General features: G+C 46.0%; 2 protein-coding genes and 1 long non-coding RNA gene across 11 annotated transcripts in view; 1 reads left to right on the top strand and 2 right to left on the bottom strand.

The window, feature by feature from the left end:
* Positions 1-3234, bottom strand: part of STK33 (serine/threonine kinase 33) — a 130714-nt gene extending 127480 nt beyond the window's left edge. For 4 of the 7 annotated variants that reach the window (XM_081798636.1, XM_081798634.1, XM_081798637.1 and 1 more), the window contains exon 1: positions 1493-1764. The gene's annotated coding sequence lies outside the window, so the exon portion shown is untranslated. Of the gene's footprint in view, positions 1-1492; positions 1766-3101 lie in introns of those variants that run through there. The other 3 variants (XM_081798639.1, XM_081798640.1, XM_081798638.1) reach the window with 2 other exon arrangements.
* Positions 1865-4542, top strand: LOC145716198 (uncharacterized). Its single transcript, XR_014138701.1, has 3 exons — positions 1865-2107; positions 3213-3281; positions 3400-4542. It is a non-coding gene; the product is annotated as an uncharacterized LOC145716198 (long non-coding RNA).
* A 9301-nt stretch (positions 4543-13843) lies between these two features.
* The window catches only part of TRIM66 (tripartite motif containing 66), a 59362-nt gene continuing 52991 nt past the window's right edge, over positions 13844-20214 (bottom strand). For all 3 annotated transcript variants that reach the window (XM_081798624.1, XM_031017210.2, XM_081798625.1), the window contains 2 exons: positions 19765-19983; positions 13844-19026 (listed from right to left, as the gene is read on the bottom strand). In XM_081798624.1, the coding sequence (XP_081654750.1) occupies positions 18967-19026; positions 19765-19983 (279 nt within the window). In that variant the 3' untranslated portion in view covers positions 13844-18966. The remainder of the gene's footprint in view (positions 19027-19764; positions 19984-20214) is intronic.

The following is a 20214-nucleotide window of genomic DNA, read 5'->3' as shown; positions in this document are numbered from 1 at the left end:
CATTCTGCATGGAGCACTGGGTGTTATGCACAAACAATGAATCATGGAACACTACATCTAAAACTAATGATGTAATGTATGGGGATTAACATAAGAATAAAAAAATAAAAAAATTAAAAAAAATAGAGCTACCCTACAACCCAGCAATTGCATTGCTAGGTATTTACCCCAAAGATACAAATGTAGAGATCCGAAGGGGCACCTGCACCCCAATGTTTATAGCAGCAATGTCTACAATCGCCAAACTATGGAAAGAGCCCAGATGTCCACCCACAAATAAATGGATTAGGAAGATGTACACACACACACACACACACACACACACACACACACACACACACACAGGAATATTACACAGCCATCAAAAATGAAATCTTGCCATTTGCAATGATGTGGATGGAACTAGAGGATATCATGCTAAGCGAAATAAGTCAGTCAGAGAAAGACAATTATCATATGATTTCACACATATGTGGAATTTAAGAAACAAAACAGAGGACCATAGAGGAATGGAGGGAAAAATAAAACGAGACGAAACCAGAGAGGGAGACAAACCATAAGAGACTCTTAATCATAGGAAACAGAGGATTGCTGGAGGGAATGGGGGTCGGGGGAATGGGGTAAATAGGTGCTGGGCATTAAGGAAGGCACGTAATGTAATGAGCACTGGGTATTATATAAGACTGATGAATCACTGAACTCTACCTCTGAAACTAATAATACACTGTATGTTAATGAACTGAATGTAAATAAAATAAATTTTTTTAAAAAGGACCAACTTTTTTGTAACCTCAGTGCCAATTGTAACCTCAATGCCAAGCATGTAATAGATCCTAAATAAATGTTGCTAAATGAAAAAACAAAAACAAACAAAGAAACTCTAGAGATTTACGGGGGCTAGAAATTTAAAGGTGTGAAGCAGCCGTGTACTGGTTGTAACCTGAAGCCATGGGCCTGGGGAAGTGCAGAAAGCAAGGGAGAAGTTTAGGTTCAAAACCTGTTGGTGTTTCTTTCCATTCACAGAGCCCTCCTCCGACGCACGACCACCCTATTTTCCAGTTGGATATTGGAGCTCTTTGGTGGTCAAACAAAAAAAGAAGGTCTGTCTTAGCTGGTGCTGTGGGACCAGGAGGATGAAACCACTGGTAGCATGCAAATATCCCTAATGACTAACTCTCAAGTGCTTTACATTCATGGTTCACAAAGCAGTTTGACAGGCTCCAGCAAGCCCACAACTTTGTGAGAAATTACAATCTGCATTGTCGGATGAGGAAAGAGGTAAGAGTGCTGAAGTTACCTTTCCACCTAGCCAGTAAGGGGCTGCTCGTAGGCCATACTAGCTCCTCGAATTGCATCTACTGCGTGCAAGAGGCTAGATCCAGTGCTGTAAGAAGTACCATATAATGAGGCCCTACCAGGAGCCAGGCGCTAGGAGATTAAAAAAGAGAGAGAAACCTGTAAGGACATGCTCCTTTTCCCAAATCACACTTACCCTACAGTCAGTTCGCTTTAAACCTCCAAAAAGGGTCAGGTCCCAGGATGGGTGAGGTAAGAAGGTGGAGCTGAACGGGACGACCCCAAACCTTGGACACCCGGGGAAAATGGGGTCCCAACGGCTGGGCCCGGGGAGACACTGGGAGGGGAGGTGGGCCCGCCCGCAGCGGGAGGCCCTGCGGCCCGTTTGCCGGCGCGTTGCCATAGCAACGGCCCGGACCCTGCGGTGCGGCGACGCAGGAGGCCACTCACCCTGCCCCGAGGGCCGGCCGGCCGCAGAGGGGCGCGCACGCTCGGCGCTGGGGCGGGGGCGGGGAGTGGGGGGCAGCCGCGGGGGGGCGGGGCGGGGGGAGGGCAAGCGCGGAATTCCGCCCCTGGAGAAACTTGCGGCCGGCGGAGCGGCCGCGGAGAGGTGGACGGGGGCCGTGCGGGGACACGGCGCGGCGGCTGCGACGAAGCCCCTTCGCCCGGCGGCCGGGCTGGGGAAAGGCGCCCGCGGGCCCGGCGAGCAGTCCTCTCAGGCACCGGCCAAGGAATCCTGGCTCGGGGACAGAGCAGCGGCCACCCGTGACACGAAATGAAAGCTTGCTAACAGTGCCATCCCGGTACCGAGGTGAGGCCCAGCGGCGGTTCGCAGGCGGAGCTCGGGCGGCGGGGGCCCCCTGGTCGCCCCGCGGCCCGTGCGGAGCTGGCCCCGAAAGATGGAGAGATGACCCCGCCGTCGGGGCTGCGCGGAGGCCCGGGGCGAAGGGTGGTAGCGCTCGTCGCTGACCCGAGGACAATTCCCAGAGAGAAGTTGCAACTCTCTTACTACTGGCCTAATTATTTCAGGCAGATATCCTGTAAAAGTTATTTGATTAATAGCCAATAACTTGGTACAGCAGGTCCATTCATTTTATTGCTTAGAAGTGGGGCTACCTTTGGCAGCTGGTTCACGCTGTCAGGTTCCTTAGAAAACTCAAAATGGCCCGGGGGGTGGGGCGGGTAACTTTTAACTTCAGTTTTGCAAATTTAGCAAGCGTAAATAATCCCCACCATATCCTGAACTGTAGAACTTTGGGGCCTTGTTCTGGAGAAATACAGAACTGTTGTTTAACAAGGGTCTGCAATAGCCTGCAAGAATTTTCTCCTTGTTCTTCCCCCTCAACGCTGCCCCATCCCAGCATGAGTAGTGGCACAATGTCCCACAAAAGAAGATGAACTTGGCCATCTGTTTCATTTAACTGTGAAGTGTACAGATTTCTCTTTAATCAGCAGCGGTGATTCCAGATCATTACCAAGAAATACATTTGAAATGTTTACCTCTTTTTTTTTCAAATTCAGTTTCTTTATTATATTTGAATAAACAAACTATAGCTGAATGTCATAAACACTTACCCCCATTCACCTAACCACAGTGAGAATGTCAATTATGTATTCATTAACTTATTAATTTCTGTCTTATATTCAGAGCTTATCCAGCATGAAGGTGTTGTTGTCATAAAGCAAAATAATTTTTTATATTAAATAAAAGTTTCAAGTATATCCTCTGGGGTCAATGTCAGTTTGGGGATACTTTATGACTTTGAGAAAAAGGTTTGGATTACTCTCAAACCTCCAGAATTTACCTTACATGAAGACTCCTTGCCTTCAAATAAAGATTCAGCAATACCAAGAGGGTGTGTCAATGTACCCAGGAGAAACCAGTCTGAATATGGCATTTCTCTTCTGTGTCACAGAATTCTCCCCACTCTGCCCAATGAAAAGCCTGGTTGAGAGAAACTGCAGTTAGGACAATTATTTGAAAGGTATGCAGATGACCCTTCCTCTATGTCGCCTCTGGGTTAGTGAGTCCCGAACCTGACTACCTATCAGAGACATCTGGGGAGTTCTGTTTGTTTTGCTTTATCTTGTATTCAAATACAGGTTCAGGTTTGAAGGTTACACTTACAGGAATTCTGATTTGATAGATCCCATGAAATCATTTTCAAGAGGTCTTCAAGTGAGCGTGATGTCAAGCCAGATTGGAAACCACTGGACTATATTTTAGCCTGAATCAAGCCAGACAAAGACCACTTTATCATCACCCTTGCAAAATTGCCCGTACCAAGTCATGCTTTATCCTTATGCCATCTGCTTATATTAAGAAAGGCTCAGTTGGTTAAGCGACTGCCTTCGGCTCAGGTCATGATCCTGGAGTCCCGGGATCGAGTCCCGCATCGGGCTCCCTGCTCAGCAGGGAGTCTGCTTCTCCCTCTGACCCTCCCCCCTCCCATGTGCTCTCTCTCTCCTCTCATCCTCTCTCTCAAATAAATAAATAAAATCTTTTAAAAAAAGAAATGCTGTTAAAAAAAAAATACAACATTATTTTATAACTCTATAACAGAATCCTACCAGATTGCCCATCCCAGAGTTTCCCAAACTTTTTAGACCATAATCCACCCAAAGAAATACATTTTATGTTATCATCCAATATATATGCACCTATACCTTTAATAACTGAAACAAGTTTTATAAAATATCCATACCACATGCTATGCACCCGGATATTTTTATCTCTTTTTAATGTTGGTTTAAACCCATTAAACAGTTTCTTCACCCCCTACATGAGTGTATTTAAAAAACAGCAGAACGGTGTCTTTTTCTGGAAACTAGCCTTGGATCCTCAGACAAGGTAACTAGGCCACCAGGCTACAGTCAATTGCTCCAAGTAGGTACCTGATTCAAGCTGAGCCAATCATCTCTCTCTCCCAGGAATTTGGAATTAGGACTGAGAGATTTCAGTTTTTCTCTAGGTAGCTAACATGGAAACAGAGAAAATCAGTTGATGTCCACAGACATGCTTCCCACCACATGGCCTGTAGAAATACAGAAGACCAGGCTGCAAGAAAAATGTGAAAAGAATAGGAAGGATGAAAAAGATCCACAAAGAGAAAGGAAAAGAGACCAAAAAGAGTTCTGACAGTTTTCTATCCCTGATCCTAGTATTTCCTGAAATGAGCTGCATTCCTAGAATTCCATGGAATATTTCATATCTTTATATTAAAGTGCCCTCTTTTGCTTAAGCTAGTTCAAGTGGCTGGGTGTCGGTTATTGCATCCAAGATGGATCTAATTATACTAGTTTTATATGGCTGTTGTAACAAATTATCATAAAGTTGATGACTAATACAATCACTCTATGTTCCTTATAGAAGAGTCCACACAAGAAATGTATTTCCATCCTGAGTGCCAGAAAAAAAAAAAATCTTTTTCCCCTTGAAGCACTGACACCTCTTTTCCTTATGAAGAAAACATACCGTGAAATCGGTCATACTTCCCGTCTCACCTTGGCTTCCAGGAAGATAGGAACCAAAGTTGCAGCTCAACTCTGATAACTTTGCTGAACATTATGGCTTGCATACCAACATTATGACTTTCCCGTGTTCTCTCTCTTCCATTTTCCCTCATTTCTACCTTCATCTTTTTGTATTTTTTCCTTGTATTGACTGTATTATTTTAAGCTGCTTCCAATACCGTGCACGTACTATTTCCTCTACCTACAGGGATCTGCCCCGTACCTCCCCAAGGCTGGTTCTTTTTCATCATGTAGATTTCAGCCCACTAGCCACCTCCTCAGGGAAGCCTTCCCTGACCCCTATATCTAAAGTAGTCCCACCTCGAAAGTCAATGACATTACCCTATGTTGTCATCTTAACATCACCTAAAACAATCTTGTTTATTTTCTTTCTTTCCTCACCAGAAGTTAAGCTCCAACCTCTTTGCTTATTGCTTATTCCCAATGCTTGGGACAGTCCCTGGCACTTAATAGTTATTTAATAAAATATCATGGCATTAGTAAATGAAAGAATGGAAGGAAGGAAGGAAGAAAGGAATGGAAGGAAGGAAGGAAGGGAGGGAGGGAGGGAGGGAGGAAGACTTTGTAGAACATGGTAAAATATAGACGAATAAATAGGTAGATAGGTAAACTGGACAAATAGACAAATATTCATTTCTAGTGTGCAAATATCACTAACATTTGTAGAGAGGACTCAGAGAAACTACACGAGGAAATAAAACACAACTCCCTAAAATGTGTACATAGAGGTACTGGGTTTTCCCGGGAACACTTGATGTAAATGCCTTAGAGAAAAAATTTTTTTCGAAGTTTTCAAGTGGCTCAAGGCAGCTACATTAAATATTATGGTTAGTTACCCTAGCTGAAGTCGTCAGTTCTCGGTGAGGTAATGGATTGCAACACCATGACCACCAACGTCACAAACTCTCGATACTGCCAAGGGAACTGAATCTATTGCAGGGGTCATTACTACACAACAATCTTCTCTCAGTCCCTTCCAGTAATTATTAATGTCACTGCTGGCCACAAGCATTATATGCTGTTTACTTAAACCCTCCATGTGGTAACGTCATTGTTAAAGTGCAATATTAAGTTTCTTGTCATTTAAGGAAGAGGGATCAGAATTGAAGTTTGTCACTATAACAAAACATAGAAGCAATTAGTACAGTTTGTTCCAGGGTTTGCTGGCCCTGTCAGTAAAAATTCCAAAGTTTGGGGGGAAGGGATGGACTTCAGTTTTCTTAAGCCAAGAAGAGTTGCTTTATGCATTAATTAATATGTATCTCTCTTATTCAAAAGATTTCTGAGACACTCAACATCACAAAAACCATCCTATAATTTTTCTGTTCTATAAGACAAATTCAGAGATGTTTAGATCATTATGTGTTATCTTAAGATTTCTTGAATGGGTGCATGTCCTTGAAAAGTATATAATGCAAAATGTAACTTTTTCTTAATGAGATCTATCTTTAATTATTGGTAGGATCTACCAATTTATACAAGTCTTTCCATCTTTTCTCCTACCTTCACAAAAGTAGAGGTGTACCTTATCCCCACGGTTCAAAATGAAACATTTGACAATTAACTCAGTTTTTCTGATTGACTGAGGATGTCTGACCCAGCCTCCTTATCAAATAAATCTAATTAAAGGTCAGGTTAGTGCACACCAAAACTAAATTAATGTTTATGGACTGGAAGACTTGACATTGTTAAGATGACAATTATCCCCACATTCATCTACAAATTCAAAATTTCAGATGCCTTTTTTGCAGAAATTGACAATCTGATCCTAAAATTCACAGGGAGATGCAAGAAACCCAGAGCAGGGAATACAATATGAAAAAGAAGAACAAAGTTGGGGGGCTCACAATTCCTAATTTCAAACTTACTATAATGCTACACTAATTAAGACTGCCAGACTAGGGGCATCTGGGTGGCTCAGTTGGTTGGGCATCTGCCTTCTGCTCAGGTCATAATCTCAGGGTCCTGGGATCGAGCCTGGCGTCAGGCTCCCTGCTCAGTGGGGAGTCTGCTTCTCCCTCTCCCTCTGATCCTCCTCCCTACTTGTGCTCTCTCTCTCTCTATCTCTGTGTCTCAAAATAAATAAAATCTTAAAAAAAAAAAAAGACTGCCAGACTGGCATAAGGATAAACATATAGAACCAATGGATAGAACTGAGAGTCCAGAAATGAACCCATGCATCACTGGTCAATTGACAAGAGTGCCAAGATAATTCAATGGGGGAAAAATAGTCTTCTCAACCAATGATGCTGGGCAAACTGGATACCTACATGAAAAGGAATGAACTTGAACCTGTACTTCATGCCATATACATTGGCATATCCATACAATGGAATTTATTTGGCTATAAAAAGGAATGAAGTACTGATACATGGTACAACATGGATGCATCTTGAAAATATTGTGCTAAGTGGAAGAAGTCAGATGCAAAGGTTCATATATTGTATGATTCCACTCACGTGAAATGTCCAGAATAGGCAAATCTATACATAGGGAAAGTAGATTATGTGGTTGCTAAGGACTGTGAAGAGGTGGGGAATGGTGAGAGACTGCTAACAGGTATGGGGTTCTTTTTAGGGTGATGAAAATGCAGACTCGACCTCCCTCTCCTCTGAGAAGGTCTGGGTGAGAGTCAGGCCCAGGCAGGTCCCAACATGGGGATGAAGGGATGAAGTCTCTCTTATTCACATTTGAAGTGTATGGAGCCCGGGAAAACACCACCAGAAGTCATCCCAGGAAGAAGTGCAGGGTCAGATTTGGGGCCAGTGTCCTACCTCCCTATCACCAGACATCCCATGTTGCTGATTTAATGCAAAGGAGATCATTGGAAGATTGGAAGGACTCCTGAGGAATCAGGGGTGTCCAGCATGCCAGACTCAGGAGAGAAAACGGATTGTGTCACTTCCAAGAAACTGTCGGCAGAGGGAAAGGATAGTGAGGCCCTCCCTGTCCCAATACTGCCAAGGCTCTTCCTACACCCAGCCCAGTTGAGCCCCCCAGGTACCAGATGCCTTGTCAGAATGGCTGGGGAAACCCAGCCTGAGCCCGATGACTTCCAACGAGCTGATCCCACAGATACCCTCAGGCCCCAGAGGCCAGAGTTGGAGTGAAGACAGGACTCAGAGCCTTCCGCTGCTTCTCCACATTCCTTACAGAGGCCTCCGCACCTTTCCCAGCCATGGACAGAGTAGTTTTACCCCTTTGCAGCTTCAGTCTCAGCCTCAGGGGCTGGAAGCCAAACTTAGTCCTTTCAGGAGAGAATGACTGAAGCAAGGGACAGCAGAAGACACGCTCGAGTGAGGCAGGATGCCAGCTCTGAATCGGGCAGCAGAAACAGGGCGGGCAGAGGAGGTGCCTGCAACCACCATCCTTCACTTTGGTTTTGCTTCTTACATGTTTATCTGGAAATAATTTCAAAGTTACAGAAAAGTGGCAAAGATAAAAATAATAAAAATAATATCCAATAGTAACAAGAATAGTTAAAAAGTAAAAATAGTAAAAAAGAATCTTTACCCAGATTCACTTATTAACAAATTTACCCCATTTGCTTTATTTATATGTATATATACAAATATATAATTTTTTTCTAATTTCAGTATATAAAGTATATACTCCCAATATATAATACATACTTTTCTATATTTAAATATACATATAAATAAATATATATATATTTCCTGCACCATTTGAGGGTAAGTCTCATACACTATGGCCTTTTACTCCTAACTACTCCAGTGCGTATTCCCTAAAAATAAGGATATTCCCTTATATACCATTATATAACAACAGTACAGTAATCAGCTGTAGTATATTTAACATCGATACACTAATGTAGTCTACTGCCCATATTCCAGTTTTGTCAGTTGACCCGATAATGTCCTTTATAGCATCTCCCTCCACTACAGGACCCAGTCCTGTCAGGTGTTGCATTTTGTTCTTTAGCCTCTTTTAATCTGGGACATTTTCACAGTTTTTCTTCATTGTTCGTGACACCATTTTTTAAAAAAATCCAGTCCCCTATCCCCTGGCCCTTATATGACATTTCTCATTTTTACTTGTCTGATGTTTTTCTCATTACATTCAGGTTGTGCATTCCGGGCTTCAATACTGTATAAGTGATGTTGTGTCCTTAACAGTGTACTTCTGGACTCACAGCACGTCCATCTGTCCTCATCCGTGATGTTTTTTTGGTCACATAGTCAAGGTGTGGATTTCTCCACTGTCTAATTACTGTACATTTTTTCTCCCTCACAACTAATGGGCAGTCGGTAGAGAGACAAGACTGTCAAATACCCCGCTTCTCATCCAAGTGTGCCTCTGGAGTTTGCCTGTACCCACTTTTTCCCTTTCCCTAGAGCTAAAGGAGCGCCGCTGGCGCCACCTAGGGGGCTTCCGGCACACTGCAACAAGGGGAATGCACTGTGCGTCCTCTCTCACTCCTGCCACCTGCCTGGTGTCCAGGAGCTAGTTCAGCCTGAGACATTTTGAAAGAAGAGCCTATAGAGACCTGAGTCACAAAGCCTGAGTTCTAGTTCTAACATCGCCACGAACTCATGAGGGACCTTGGACAAGTTCTTCCCCTTCTCAACACTTCGGAGTGCCCGGTAAAACGGGAGGTTGGATGACAAAGACCTGAGTCACTCATTCATCCAACACATAGCTATTGAGCAACTAGAGGCACTGTTCGAGGGTCTGGGCTAGATTTCTGCTCTCGGGAAGCTTACATCAGATGAGGGGTGATCCAGACAATAAGCAAGAAAACAAGTGACATAAAAGGAAAAATAATATAGTAGTAAGTGCTAGGATGACAATAAAACAAGATTGTGAGAGAAAGTGCTGGGGGTCCACTTCAGATTGGGTGGTTAGGACAAGCTCTCTGAGGAGGAGGCTTTGAGCTAAGACACACAAGATCATATTTGAAACATTCCATGATAAAAGCTTTTATATATATATATATACACACACAATATAACTTTTTAGTGCAAAGTTTGGAGAAAAGACAACCACTGGCAACATTCTAATATATTTATATCTTTTTTCTTTTATTTTATATATAATTCTGTGTTCTGCTTTTTTTTTAAATTGGCATCATCTCATAAGTATTTTCCATGATGCTGTTCTAGATGCATGCTTCATATTTCATTTATTAAATTTTCCCTTCACTTCCCAGGAACAGTGTAATGAACACCCATATACCCTTCATCTACCTTTACCAATTGGTAACTTTTTGCCACATTTCCTTTGATAATACAACACAGAGTTCTTCTGAACCCTGAAGAGTTGCAGGCAACATGACCATTCATCCCTAAATACTTGAGCATGTATCACTGAAGAACAAAGCCATTCTCCCCTGTAATCACAGTTCAAATTATCACGCTCAGGAAATCTCATATTAATACAAGTTACGGACACATACTAAAATTTTCCCACTTGTCCCCATAATGTCCTCTACAACTGGGTTGGTTTGTTTGTTTTTTGATCTAGTATCTAGTATTTGATCTAAGTACCAGGTATTTTATGTAGTTGTTCTTTTCTATATTATACACTTAAAACTTCTTAGACAGGAAATTTTGTCTTAAAGTGAAATGATAGAATTTTAGTGCTTAGTTTTGAAAATTTAGGCCATTCTAACTGCTAGTGAAAATCAACCCAGTCTAACTAACACTAAAGACTAGACAGTGTTACTCTCCTGTCCGGTGGGGAGACTGCATGAAAGTTTCAAACAAAACACAGAGCAGGATTGTTCAGTGAGCCTTGGAAATGTTATTCATACAAAAGCATCTTTTAAGAGGCCTGTGCTTCAGAAGGTGTTATGATGTTCTATAAAAGGTAATCTACTCTGCAAATCTGTTTGCTTGTATTAATAATTTATTCCTCTTTTGATAATTTTTTAAACTGACGTCTCTGCTTTCAGAAATAAGAACTTTGGAATTTTCTTCTCCATTTATGCATCCCATTACTCTGTTGGATTCTTAATCCAAACGAAGACTTTGAGAATCTTTGTCTCATTTAAAGTATACCCTATAGACTCCTTAAATATAATTTAAATTATATTCTATTAATTATTTAACCATCTTCTACAGGCTTTTCATTATTTCTAATACTCTACTATAACAAACCTTTATAATGCCTAAAAAACATAAAAATTTAAAATAACAAATTCAAATAACATAAAAAATAAGTTTTTAATATCATCAAATATCCTGTTAGCGTTCAGCTTTTCCCAATTATCTCATGATATTTTTAGTTTCTTTAAATCAGAATGTAAATAAGTTCCATACTTTGCAATGGGTTTATATGGTTTTTAAGTCTCTCTCTTTTTTTAAAAAAAGATTTTATTTATTTGACAGAGAGAGACACAGTGAGAGAGGGAACACAAGCAGGGGGAGTGGGAGAGGGAGAAGCAGGCCTCCCGCCGAGCAGGGAGCCTGATGCGGGACTCGATCCCAGGATCCTGGGATCATGACCTGAGCCGAAGGCAGACGCTTAACGACTGAGCCACCCAGGCGCCCTGTTTTTTCTTTTCTAAACCAGGTTTTATCCATGCAACTCTATCATAATACCATCCCATTAGCATGGAACATGTGGATGCATGGAAGAAATCTAACAATAATCTTGATTCAGAGCTGATACTTAAAAATATGGAATGCTTCATGAATTTGCATGTCAGAAGCAGTGATGTGTACAACTTCCAAGATACAGGTTTTGAATGAAATTGCTTATTTCCACTTCCTCTCTCTTTACCCTTCCTCCAGACAGGAACACAGATAAGCTACTGCTCAACCACTTCAATCCCACAGATGAAAGTGACATCCTAGAGAATGGTAAAAACAGACCTTATAAAGAACCTGGGTTCTTTGACAATCTCACAGAGCAGAGCCATCTACCTACCTTAATCTGTTTGCTTACCTCTGGGACTATTAACCTGAAAAAGAAATACATTTCTATTTTTTAAGCCCCTTTTTTTGGATCTTTTTTGTTGTCATTACAGCAGTTGAGCCTATCCTCTTATACTGAAAACAGAGCTTTATTTCCCCCACTGGACTGAAAGGATATTCCTAAGCTTCCTGGGGGTTGCTGTACCCCTGGCCTCCATCTGTGTAGGAGAAATATTGTGAAATGGTTATAAAATTAACAAGGGTTTAACATTTAGACACTGAATAGATATTTATTTAGGTTTTCTTATTTTTAAATTTTCTTAGGACTTATTTTTATCAGGCCCTGGATACTCTTCCTATACTGCCCGGTGGATAAAACAATCCACAGGCCATGTGTGCAAAAGGAAGGGGTCTGCTGTAGGCCTGCCTGCCAGTGTAGGGCTTGCTCTGGGGAGTGGGCTTGCTATAGCAGCTTGTTGTGGAAGCTGAGGAGTGGGGAGTAGTCAGGCTGTATGTCCCTGGGACCTGGAGAAAGACAGCATTGGGAGGACAAACATAGCAGAAAGCTCGGAACAGGCATGGTAATGTTTTGGGTATTTGGGCCACTCTGGGAAGGGTGGGGGTCAGAAAGACTTCCAGGTCTCATCTTAAGCATTAAAAGTGATGATCGGGTGCCTGGGTGGCTCAGTTGGTTAAGCGACTGCCTTCGGCTCAGGTCATGATCCTGGAGTCCCGGGATCGAGTCCCACATCGGGCTCCCTGCTCAGCAGGGGGTCTGCTTCTCCCTCTGCCCTCTTCCCTCTCGTGCTCTCTGTCTCTCATTCTCTCTCTAATAAATAAAAATAAAATCTTTAAAAAAAAAAAAGTGATGATCATCTGGGGTGCCTGGGTGGCTCAGTTGGTTAAGCATCTGCCTTCGGCTCAAGTCATGATCCCAGGGTCCTGGGATCGAGCCCCATGTCAGGCTCCCTGCTCAGCAGGGAGTCTGCTTCTCCCTCTACCTCTGCTCCTCCCACCCACTCATGTGCATGCTCTCGTGCTCTCTCTTCCAAATAATAAAATATTTTTTAAAAAGTGATCATCCTTCCTTGAAACACAAACTTCTCTGACACCACATCCCCCTGGTTTTCTTCCTAGCTTCCGAGATAGAGACTACATAAGGAAGAATATGTTAAGGGTGCTGGGGACTGGCTAGTATGTCAGGTGACATCGAGACACCGAAGTGTACGTGTCCAATAGACCGCAGGACTCTGGAGCTCAGAGAGTGGGTCGCTGACTTGATGAGATTCTCCGAGATCTCTGCATCAGTTAGGGTGCTTATTTCCAATGAAAAGAAACCAATTCTGGTTCATTTAAGCAGAAAATGATGCTATAAAATATTTGTTGAGAGAGTTCACAGAATTGTTGGAAAAGCGAGAGAATTAGGAGCTAATGGGTCTACTGTAGAAACCAGCACTGCCATCAAGCTCCAGGGGCTTCAGTTCATTCTGCTGCTCTCGCTGCCATGGAAACCTTGCCTCACTGCAACCAATACCATAACCACAGAAGTCTCTGTGGTCCCTGGTGTTTTTCTTGTTGTTGTTGTTTTTAATGACTACCATTAGACCTGTATCCTAGCTACAGGGCATGCTGATAAATCAAGATTTGAATATATTTAGCTACAGTGGTGAAGAGTGAGCTCTGCTTCCCAAGACTCCTGAAGTGGGGAATTCTGCCCAAATAGGAAAGGGGTTCAGATTCTGTGCAGTCCAAATGAATGAACAATATTCAAAACAACGTCCTTCTCCCCCAGATGGCTAGAAACCACAGGCGTAGACCGGGCAGAGAGGAGAGCTCAGGCTAGGTGACTGGGGGATGGCACTTTATAAAGGACATCCTTGAGGTATGAAGTGCCTGGAAGTGGTGGGCACTCAGAAGATGGCTTTCCCCTAACTCTGCCTCAGACTCATTGCCTGAATCTTGAGGAATGGGCTGTGTTCGTGCAACAAGAAGCGGAGAGTTGAGTTCTTCCCTGGATGGAAGGTTTCCCAGTCTATTCTTCCCCACCTTGTGTTCTTCATGATGTGGAGTCCAGGGGCAAGAAGACCATGAAGTAGGTTCGACCATTATTACTGAAGAAACACTCCAGGACACAATTATTGGTAAAGAAAAGTGCTATTTTTTAATTTGTTCTTGAATGTGTAAGTCCTTTTAAGATCAGTGACATTTCCCTTCACAATATTCCTCCCTCCTGCCCTCAACCACTTTGGATCCAATGGCCACTTCTGGAAAAGGCCCAAGAGGAACTCACCCTAGATATCCAAGAAAGAGGTGCAGCTTGAGGAATGGGCACATGGCTCAAGAAGCAGCTCAAAGCTGCTTTCCTCAAAGCAGCTCAGTCTAGCCTGTGAGTCCCTTTGTCCTGCCTTGGCCAAAACTCCCCAGCTATGTCCTACCCCCATTAATTGCTCCCTGTGGGGCCTGAGCTTTAGAGTTAGAATCACTACCACCAGCTTTCCAGTAGCACAGCCTCTGAGAGATCACTGTTTTCAACCCCCTCCCCCAACCAACTTCATAGATGGGGAAACTGTACCCAGTGTCACATAGCTCATAACTGGCAGAGCCAAAATTGAGGTGTTCAGCATCTCAAATCAGGTCACTTTCTACTATCTCACCCCACCTCCAAGAAAACACCCGACATCTGCGTCCAGCTCTAGGAACAGCTGGAGCATGCCGGGGCTGATATCAGTACAGATGGGACAGACCTGGCCAAAAGAGGCCCAGCTGAAGCAAGGGATGAATCCCGGCACTTCTCAGTTTTTCCTCGACCAGAACGTTACCAGTGGCAGACAGCCACCCCTGCCAGGATCCTCCTCCTGACCAGTAGCACAATGACCCATGCATGGAAACGTGTTTTGTCATGATCCCCAGCGCCTCACCAACTGTGGCTGGCTCTAACTGGTATGGGGATCATGGCGACGAGCTGCCCACCAGCCTGGGAATCCCATTTACCAAACTGCTTCTTGGTAAGACTCAATCCACATTCTCAAGCTGATTTGGATGGGACCTCTTGGCGAACATAGCTAAAATCTGTCTCCATACCACACTGGCAAAGGCAGAGGGAAAGGCTTGCAGGTGCTGTCCTCCCAGGAGAGCTTATAAACATGACTGGCATGGGGAGAACAGAGTCCAGGGAGAGAAACGGACTCAAGGAAAACAGGCGGACCCAGAGGGTGGGGGGCAGGAACAGCCAGGCTTCCTCCTGACGGCCCAGTGACTGAAGAGGGGAGACCGCAAGGAGCTGCAGATGTGTTCCCTTGTCAAGACTTCAAGAAAGGCTCAGCCTGTGTGGCCAAGAGGTAAGAGAATAACCCAGACACCTGCAGTGTCAGAAAAGCCATGTGAAGGGGTTGTCTCAAAGAGCAATGGGTGGGTGGTGTGAAATGTTGTGGAGACGTCAAGACAGTTGAGGACTGAAAGGTATTCTTTCGATTTGGTAACTGGGTGGTCACTGGTGACTCTTACGAAAAGCTGTGGAGGGTTGAAAAGTGAAAAGGATTAATGAAAAAAATCCTTTTTTAAAGAAACTTGGCTAATAAGGAAAATGGGTAAGGGGCAACCGACTCTAAGAAGCTTTGTTTTAGTCTGGGGGAGACCTCTGCTTGTTTGGAGGCTTTGTGGAGCCACTGATGGAGAGGGAGGTTGAGGCCCCAGGAAGTGGGAACGGTGGGATAAGGGATAAGTCTTGGAGGCCATAGAGCAGAATTCAAGAAACAGCACCAAACGGGAGCAGAAGGCAAGGATCTGCGGAGGGATGCAGACACAGACAGATGGGAGGTAGAGAAGAGCAAGTGGGCAAGGAGGTTCTCACTTTAGGGACTCTGTTCTGTAAAGTAGGCAATGGGGTCAGTCACTTGCTGAGAGCAAAGATGAGGGGCATGGACAGATAGTAGCATAATTACAAGCCAAAAATATACCCATCAATGTTGACAGCCCAACTGAGGGTGTCAACTATGAAGCTGTCATGCTTAGCAACCCAGGAGGAGGGATCAGAAAATAAGCAGATGCCAAAAATGGAGAACGGTTGACAGTTTCAGGGCAAGGTTTGAGTTGGGGAGGATAAGAAAGTTCAGGATCCTGATAAAAATGTCCGTGTGTGATGGGCCACGGGTTTAGGCTAGGGAGAGGAAGCAGCCCAAGTGAAGGCTGAGACAAAGAGAGGAGGTCAGGGAACTGGGCTAAAGGAGCAGGCAATTTCAGTAAACAGCAGCGAGGGAGTGGGAGAAGAGGAAGCATGGGGGAGGTGATCCCGAAGGAGCAAAGTCTCATTTCAGGAATTCAGGAGAGAAGACTACAGGTGACATGACATCACGGAGTGAAAGAGAGCAGAGCAGAGCCTGGGAACAAACGAGGAGAGGTCTAGGTCTCAGGAGCAAGGCAAAGACCTGTTGCCACAGTGAGCCAGAACCCACCAAATCTTTGAGCGGAGCCTACAGAGGGTCAGGCAGCTGCCACTGTGGGAGGGGGACCTGCAGAGGGGGTGTAGTTGGCAACTGCTAGAAGTCAGGTAGGGCCAGCCTACCCATGTTCTGGAAGAGTACTGCGCAATTCATCCTGCTCCAATTTTTGCACTAAAATCCCCTTCATATCCACTGAAGCCACTCTGCTTCCTATTCCTCAGCACATCCAAGGAGCCCCATTTCTCCACTAGGACTGCATTCTGTACTGTGAGGACCAGAACTCACTGTATTTCCATTTCATGACTTAGTCAAGGGCCAAAGGACTTGACTGACTTCAAAAGGGGCCATTTTGGGAGTAAGTCAAAAGCAGGATCAGCTCAGACATTAGCAAATAGCCAATGAGGTCAGTCACTCAGCTAGCAGCTTTTTCTTTTAATTTCTAAAAAGTCATGTTCTGCTTTCTGCATGCAAAAACAAAACAAGACCATGACACAAAATGCTGGTGTTAAGTCCACAGGAAAAGCCCGGGGAGGGGGGGCAGTGGTGTGGGGTAACCAGTGCAGGGGTGGTGTGGTGGGTCAGGGCCTCGCCCCCTTGCAGACACCCTACGACTGCTCAGGTGCCGAAAGTGGGCCTCTCAGCATGCAGGGTCTCTGCGATGGGAAAGGAATATGTGACTCTCTACCACATTACTAAGATCTCCTGGCCCAGCACGCTATACGTAACAGAAGGGAAGCCAAGCAGTTAGCCAGGCAATTCTGCTTCGTATCTGTGGCCTCCAGTTGGTCCTGTGGAAGGATCTCAATCAGATTTGAGGCTGACACAGCCCTTACCTGACTGTCCGGCACATAGCACCATGATGCTCACGCAGGGGAGGTGGGGGTGGGGGGCCACAACAAAGAAAAGATGACCAAGAGCATGAATTAGTGAGGTAAGTACAGAGAGAACCTTGCCAAGTCAACTAAACAGGGGAAAAGATTCAAAAATTGAAAGGGAAGTAGCCAATGCCCAATCCAGAGAGTCATGTGCGCCCCAAAGAGCAGAGGGCTAGGTCTAAAGATTGCCTGGCTACTGGCTCATTAGAGACTTAGTTACCCCAAACTTGGAAACAGGACTATGGAAGCCCATCTGTGCAGGAGAGCCTGGCAAGGGCTGATGAAAGAATGGTGGGCCAAGGGCGTGGTTGGCTCTGAAGTGAAGACAGCCTCCCAGCCTGGGTGTCGAAGGAAATGAGCAGTACCACCAACTGACAAGGAGAGAAGAAATATTTTCTCCAAGCAGAATGTTCCCATTGACAAAGGCCCTACACACAAGAACTTCCTTAAACTTCATCTCTTAGCAAAAATAAAGCCATGACCTAAGACTCCCTTGCAATTAGCCAAGCCGTGACGAGACCAGAGACAGCGGCGTCTGCAGGCCAGGCCACGGGGGTGCCGGCTCTGCAGCTCCCCCAGCATCATCAGCAGTAGCTTCCTTCTCAACCGAGTCCTTGCTGGCGAAGTAGCCTGACCCCCAGCAACTGCCTGGGCCGCCTCCTCCCAAACACCCCACACGGACCATGAAGAGCCATCTCCATCCGAGATGCAGTCTGGAATTCCCATGCCTGTGGCTTCCAGAACATTTCCCTCTGCATTCTTAGTTGCTTCAAGGTCACCGAAGGACTCTGGCTCCTCACCTCTCAGTTTTCCCCTTCTCCACCCTAGACAGAACATCTCCCCATGAGCGGTTGGATCGGGCTCCTGGCTCACCCTCTGGCCTTCTCCAGCCTCCAACAGAAAAGGGTTACCATTAGAGTCTTGGCTTTTTCTGGGCTGCGGGCAGCCTGGGGGCAGGTGAGTCAGAGCACTCGCCTCTGATCTTTGGCTCTGTGAAAGTGGGGAAGCTGGGGACTAGGATCTCTAAGAGGAGGAGAAGCCCAGCAGGGTGAGCTGGTTCTGGGTCAGCCTCCTTGGCCAGCCCCTGCCTCTCAGGTTTCCCAGGCAGAACTCAGAGTCCGAACCTCCGAGTGGAGACACCGAAGGGATGGCCACTGACAGTCACTCCTAGAAAGGCAGATTCTGACACTGAAGAAGAGCTATGAACCCAAAGTCAGTGGCACAGAGGACAGGCTCTGCCAGTGAAATCTGAGCCTGAAGCTGTCAGCGGCCCCTGCACAGCCACCCAGCCCCGTTGAGAAGGCCATACCACCTAGAGCACAGCAGCCACCTAAGTCAACATCGGGAGAGGGGGCATGAGAAACAAATACCCTGAAAACCGTTAGAACCCAAATAGGCACCAATTGAGACCTCTGGCCTCTAGAAGCCTCCATTACCCTGCGCAAGGCAGCGTCCTGTCCCGGCAGGCCAAGCAAAGGCAAACAGTGACAGTCTTTGGCTGTGCTGGGCCAGGGCTCACGGGCCTGCCGTATGTCAGAACCTCTCTCCCTTCTTTTCCTCCCCTCGGGGCCCAAGAGGACTTCAGATATATACATTGCTCCCGAGCCCTGCACGCTGAAAGGTGAGAAAAGTCTGCTTTCCTCAGCAGAGAGTCACCAAGGAAGTTAGGTCCTCCCGAGCCTGACCGGGCGTGGGCTCATCAAGTGGACCCTACACATCTGATTTTTCTGGTAATCGGGAACACCTCCCTCTTTGCTGTTTATTACTGAAATCTTCTCTGTAGTGGATGCACTATGGCTCCCAAATGAATGCTGTAAGATGCAAACGGCAAAGAAGAGCACTACACAGCTCGACAAGACTCGTCTCACATCCACGATCCGAAGAGAATGAGCTGAAAGGTGGGGAGGAGTGGTCGACAGGATGGGGCACCAGCCACCAGGCTGCTCACACCTGGGAGACACTGCTGGCCAGGCGGAAGGACATTCGTTTTGCTCTTTCGTTCTCCTGAAAGGAAAAAAAAATGTGTGGCATTAACATGGCCCAGTGTAACACCTGTCAACGTGACAAGGCCCAGTGTCCAGACTGGGGCTCCCCAGAGCCCAGGTGTTCTACTCTAGCCCAGGAATGCAACAGCCACTACACACTACGGTGTGCCAAGCACGGTACGCAACAGGGGGCGGCTGGTCGGGCCCGGCACCCAGCAGCCAGGCGGGGCGGTTCCGTGGAACGAAACAGCACCGAAGTGATGTCTCGAGGCTGCCCATGTAGGACCAGACCCAAGGTCAGAGGAGCGCTCTTTGCTGCGAGCAGCACCTCTCCCTCCTTCTCTACACCAAGGGGACGGAAATACGCCTTCCTTCCTCCCAAACCCAAGCTGAGATCAGACACTGAGACCAGGTGTTTCTCCTCTCCTGGGGATCACAGTACAGAATAACCGGCACTGAGCTGCGAGTCGGGAGCCCTGGCTTCTCGCCCTGATTCTGCTGCTAATTGGCTGGGTGACCTGGGCAGGTACATCCACCTCTCTGAGTTTCAAGCCTCAGCGGTAATCGGACTTACTGAGCCGCACGCTGCCCTGCCTTCACCTTAGACTAAGGGGCTGGGAGCGAGGGTTCATTGTCACCACTCTCCTGTGCCTCCCGAGCAGTCTGGCTTTAGGTTGCCCTGTCCGTGGTGCTTGGGTGCCCCCTGCCTGCCCAACTACCCCCCGCACCTGCCCACCACCGGGCAGCAACTCTTTACCATATGTCGCCGCCGCCTCTTGGGCTGGATGCCCTCCTGCACATAGGGGGGCCATGGGAAGCCCTGGGGAGTGGAATACCCACTCTCGCTAGACACCTCCTCGGAGTCTGAGTCCTCCTGCCTTGGCTGGGCAAAACGCTTCTCCGGGTAGATCTCCTTCAACCAGCCCTCAAAGAACACTTCCAGGCAGCGGCCGGCCTCCGCAACTTCTGAGTCAGGCTGAAGGGGAAGGAGAGCAGTGATGGTCCGGCCCATTTCCGCCAGCCCATCTCTACCTGGCCCCTCAAGAGCTAGCTCTACAGAGAGCACAAAGCCTGGCTGGTTTCCTGGAAGTCTAGAATGGGACATTTTCTCCTGAAGACTCAAGACAACCAGTTTAGTACCATCTCTCAAAGCAGAAGTGGCCCTGACAGTTACCCACAGATGGCCAGCCACTACCACTGCCCCCTG

Source organism: Leptonychotes weddellii, chromosome 11 (assembly GCF_054177405.1).
Source record: "Leptonychotes weddellii isolate Sample4059 chromosome 11, ASM5417740v2, whole genome shotgun sequence".
Lineage (NCBI taxonomy): Eukaryota > Metazoa > Chordata > Mammalia > Carnivora > Phocidae > Leptonychotes > Leptonychotes weddellii.
This window is presented reverse-complemented; position numbering and strand designations above follow the sequence as displayed.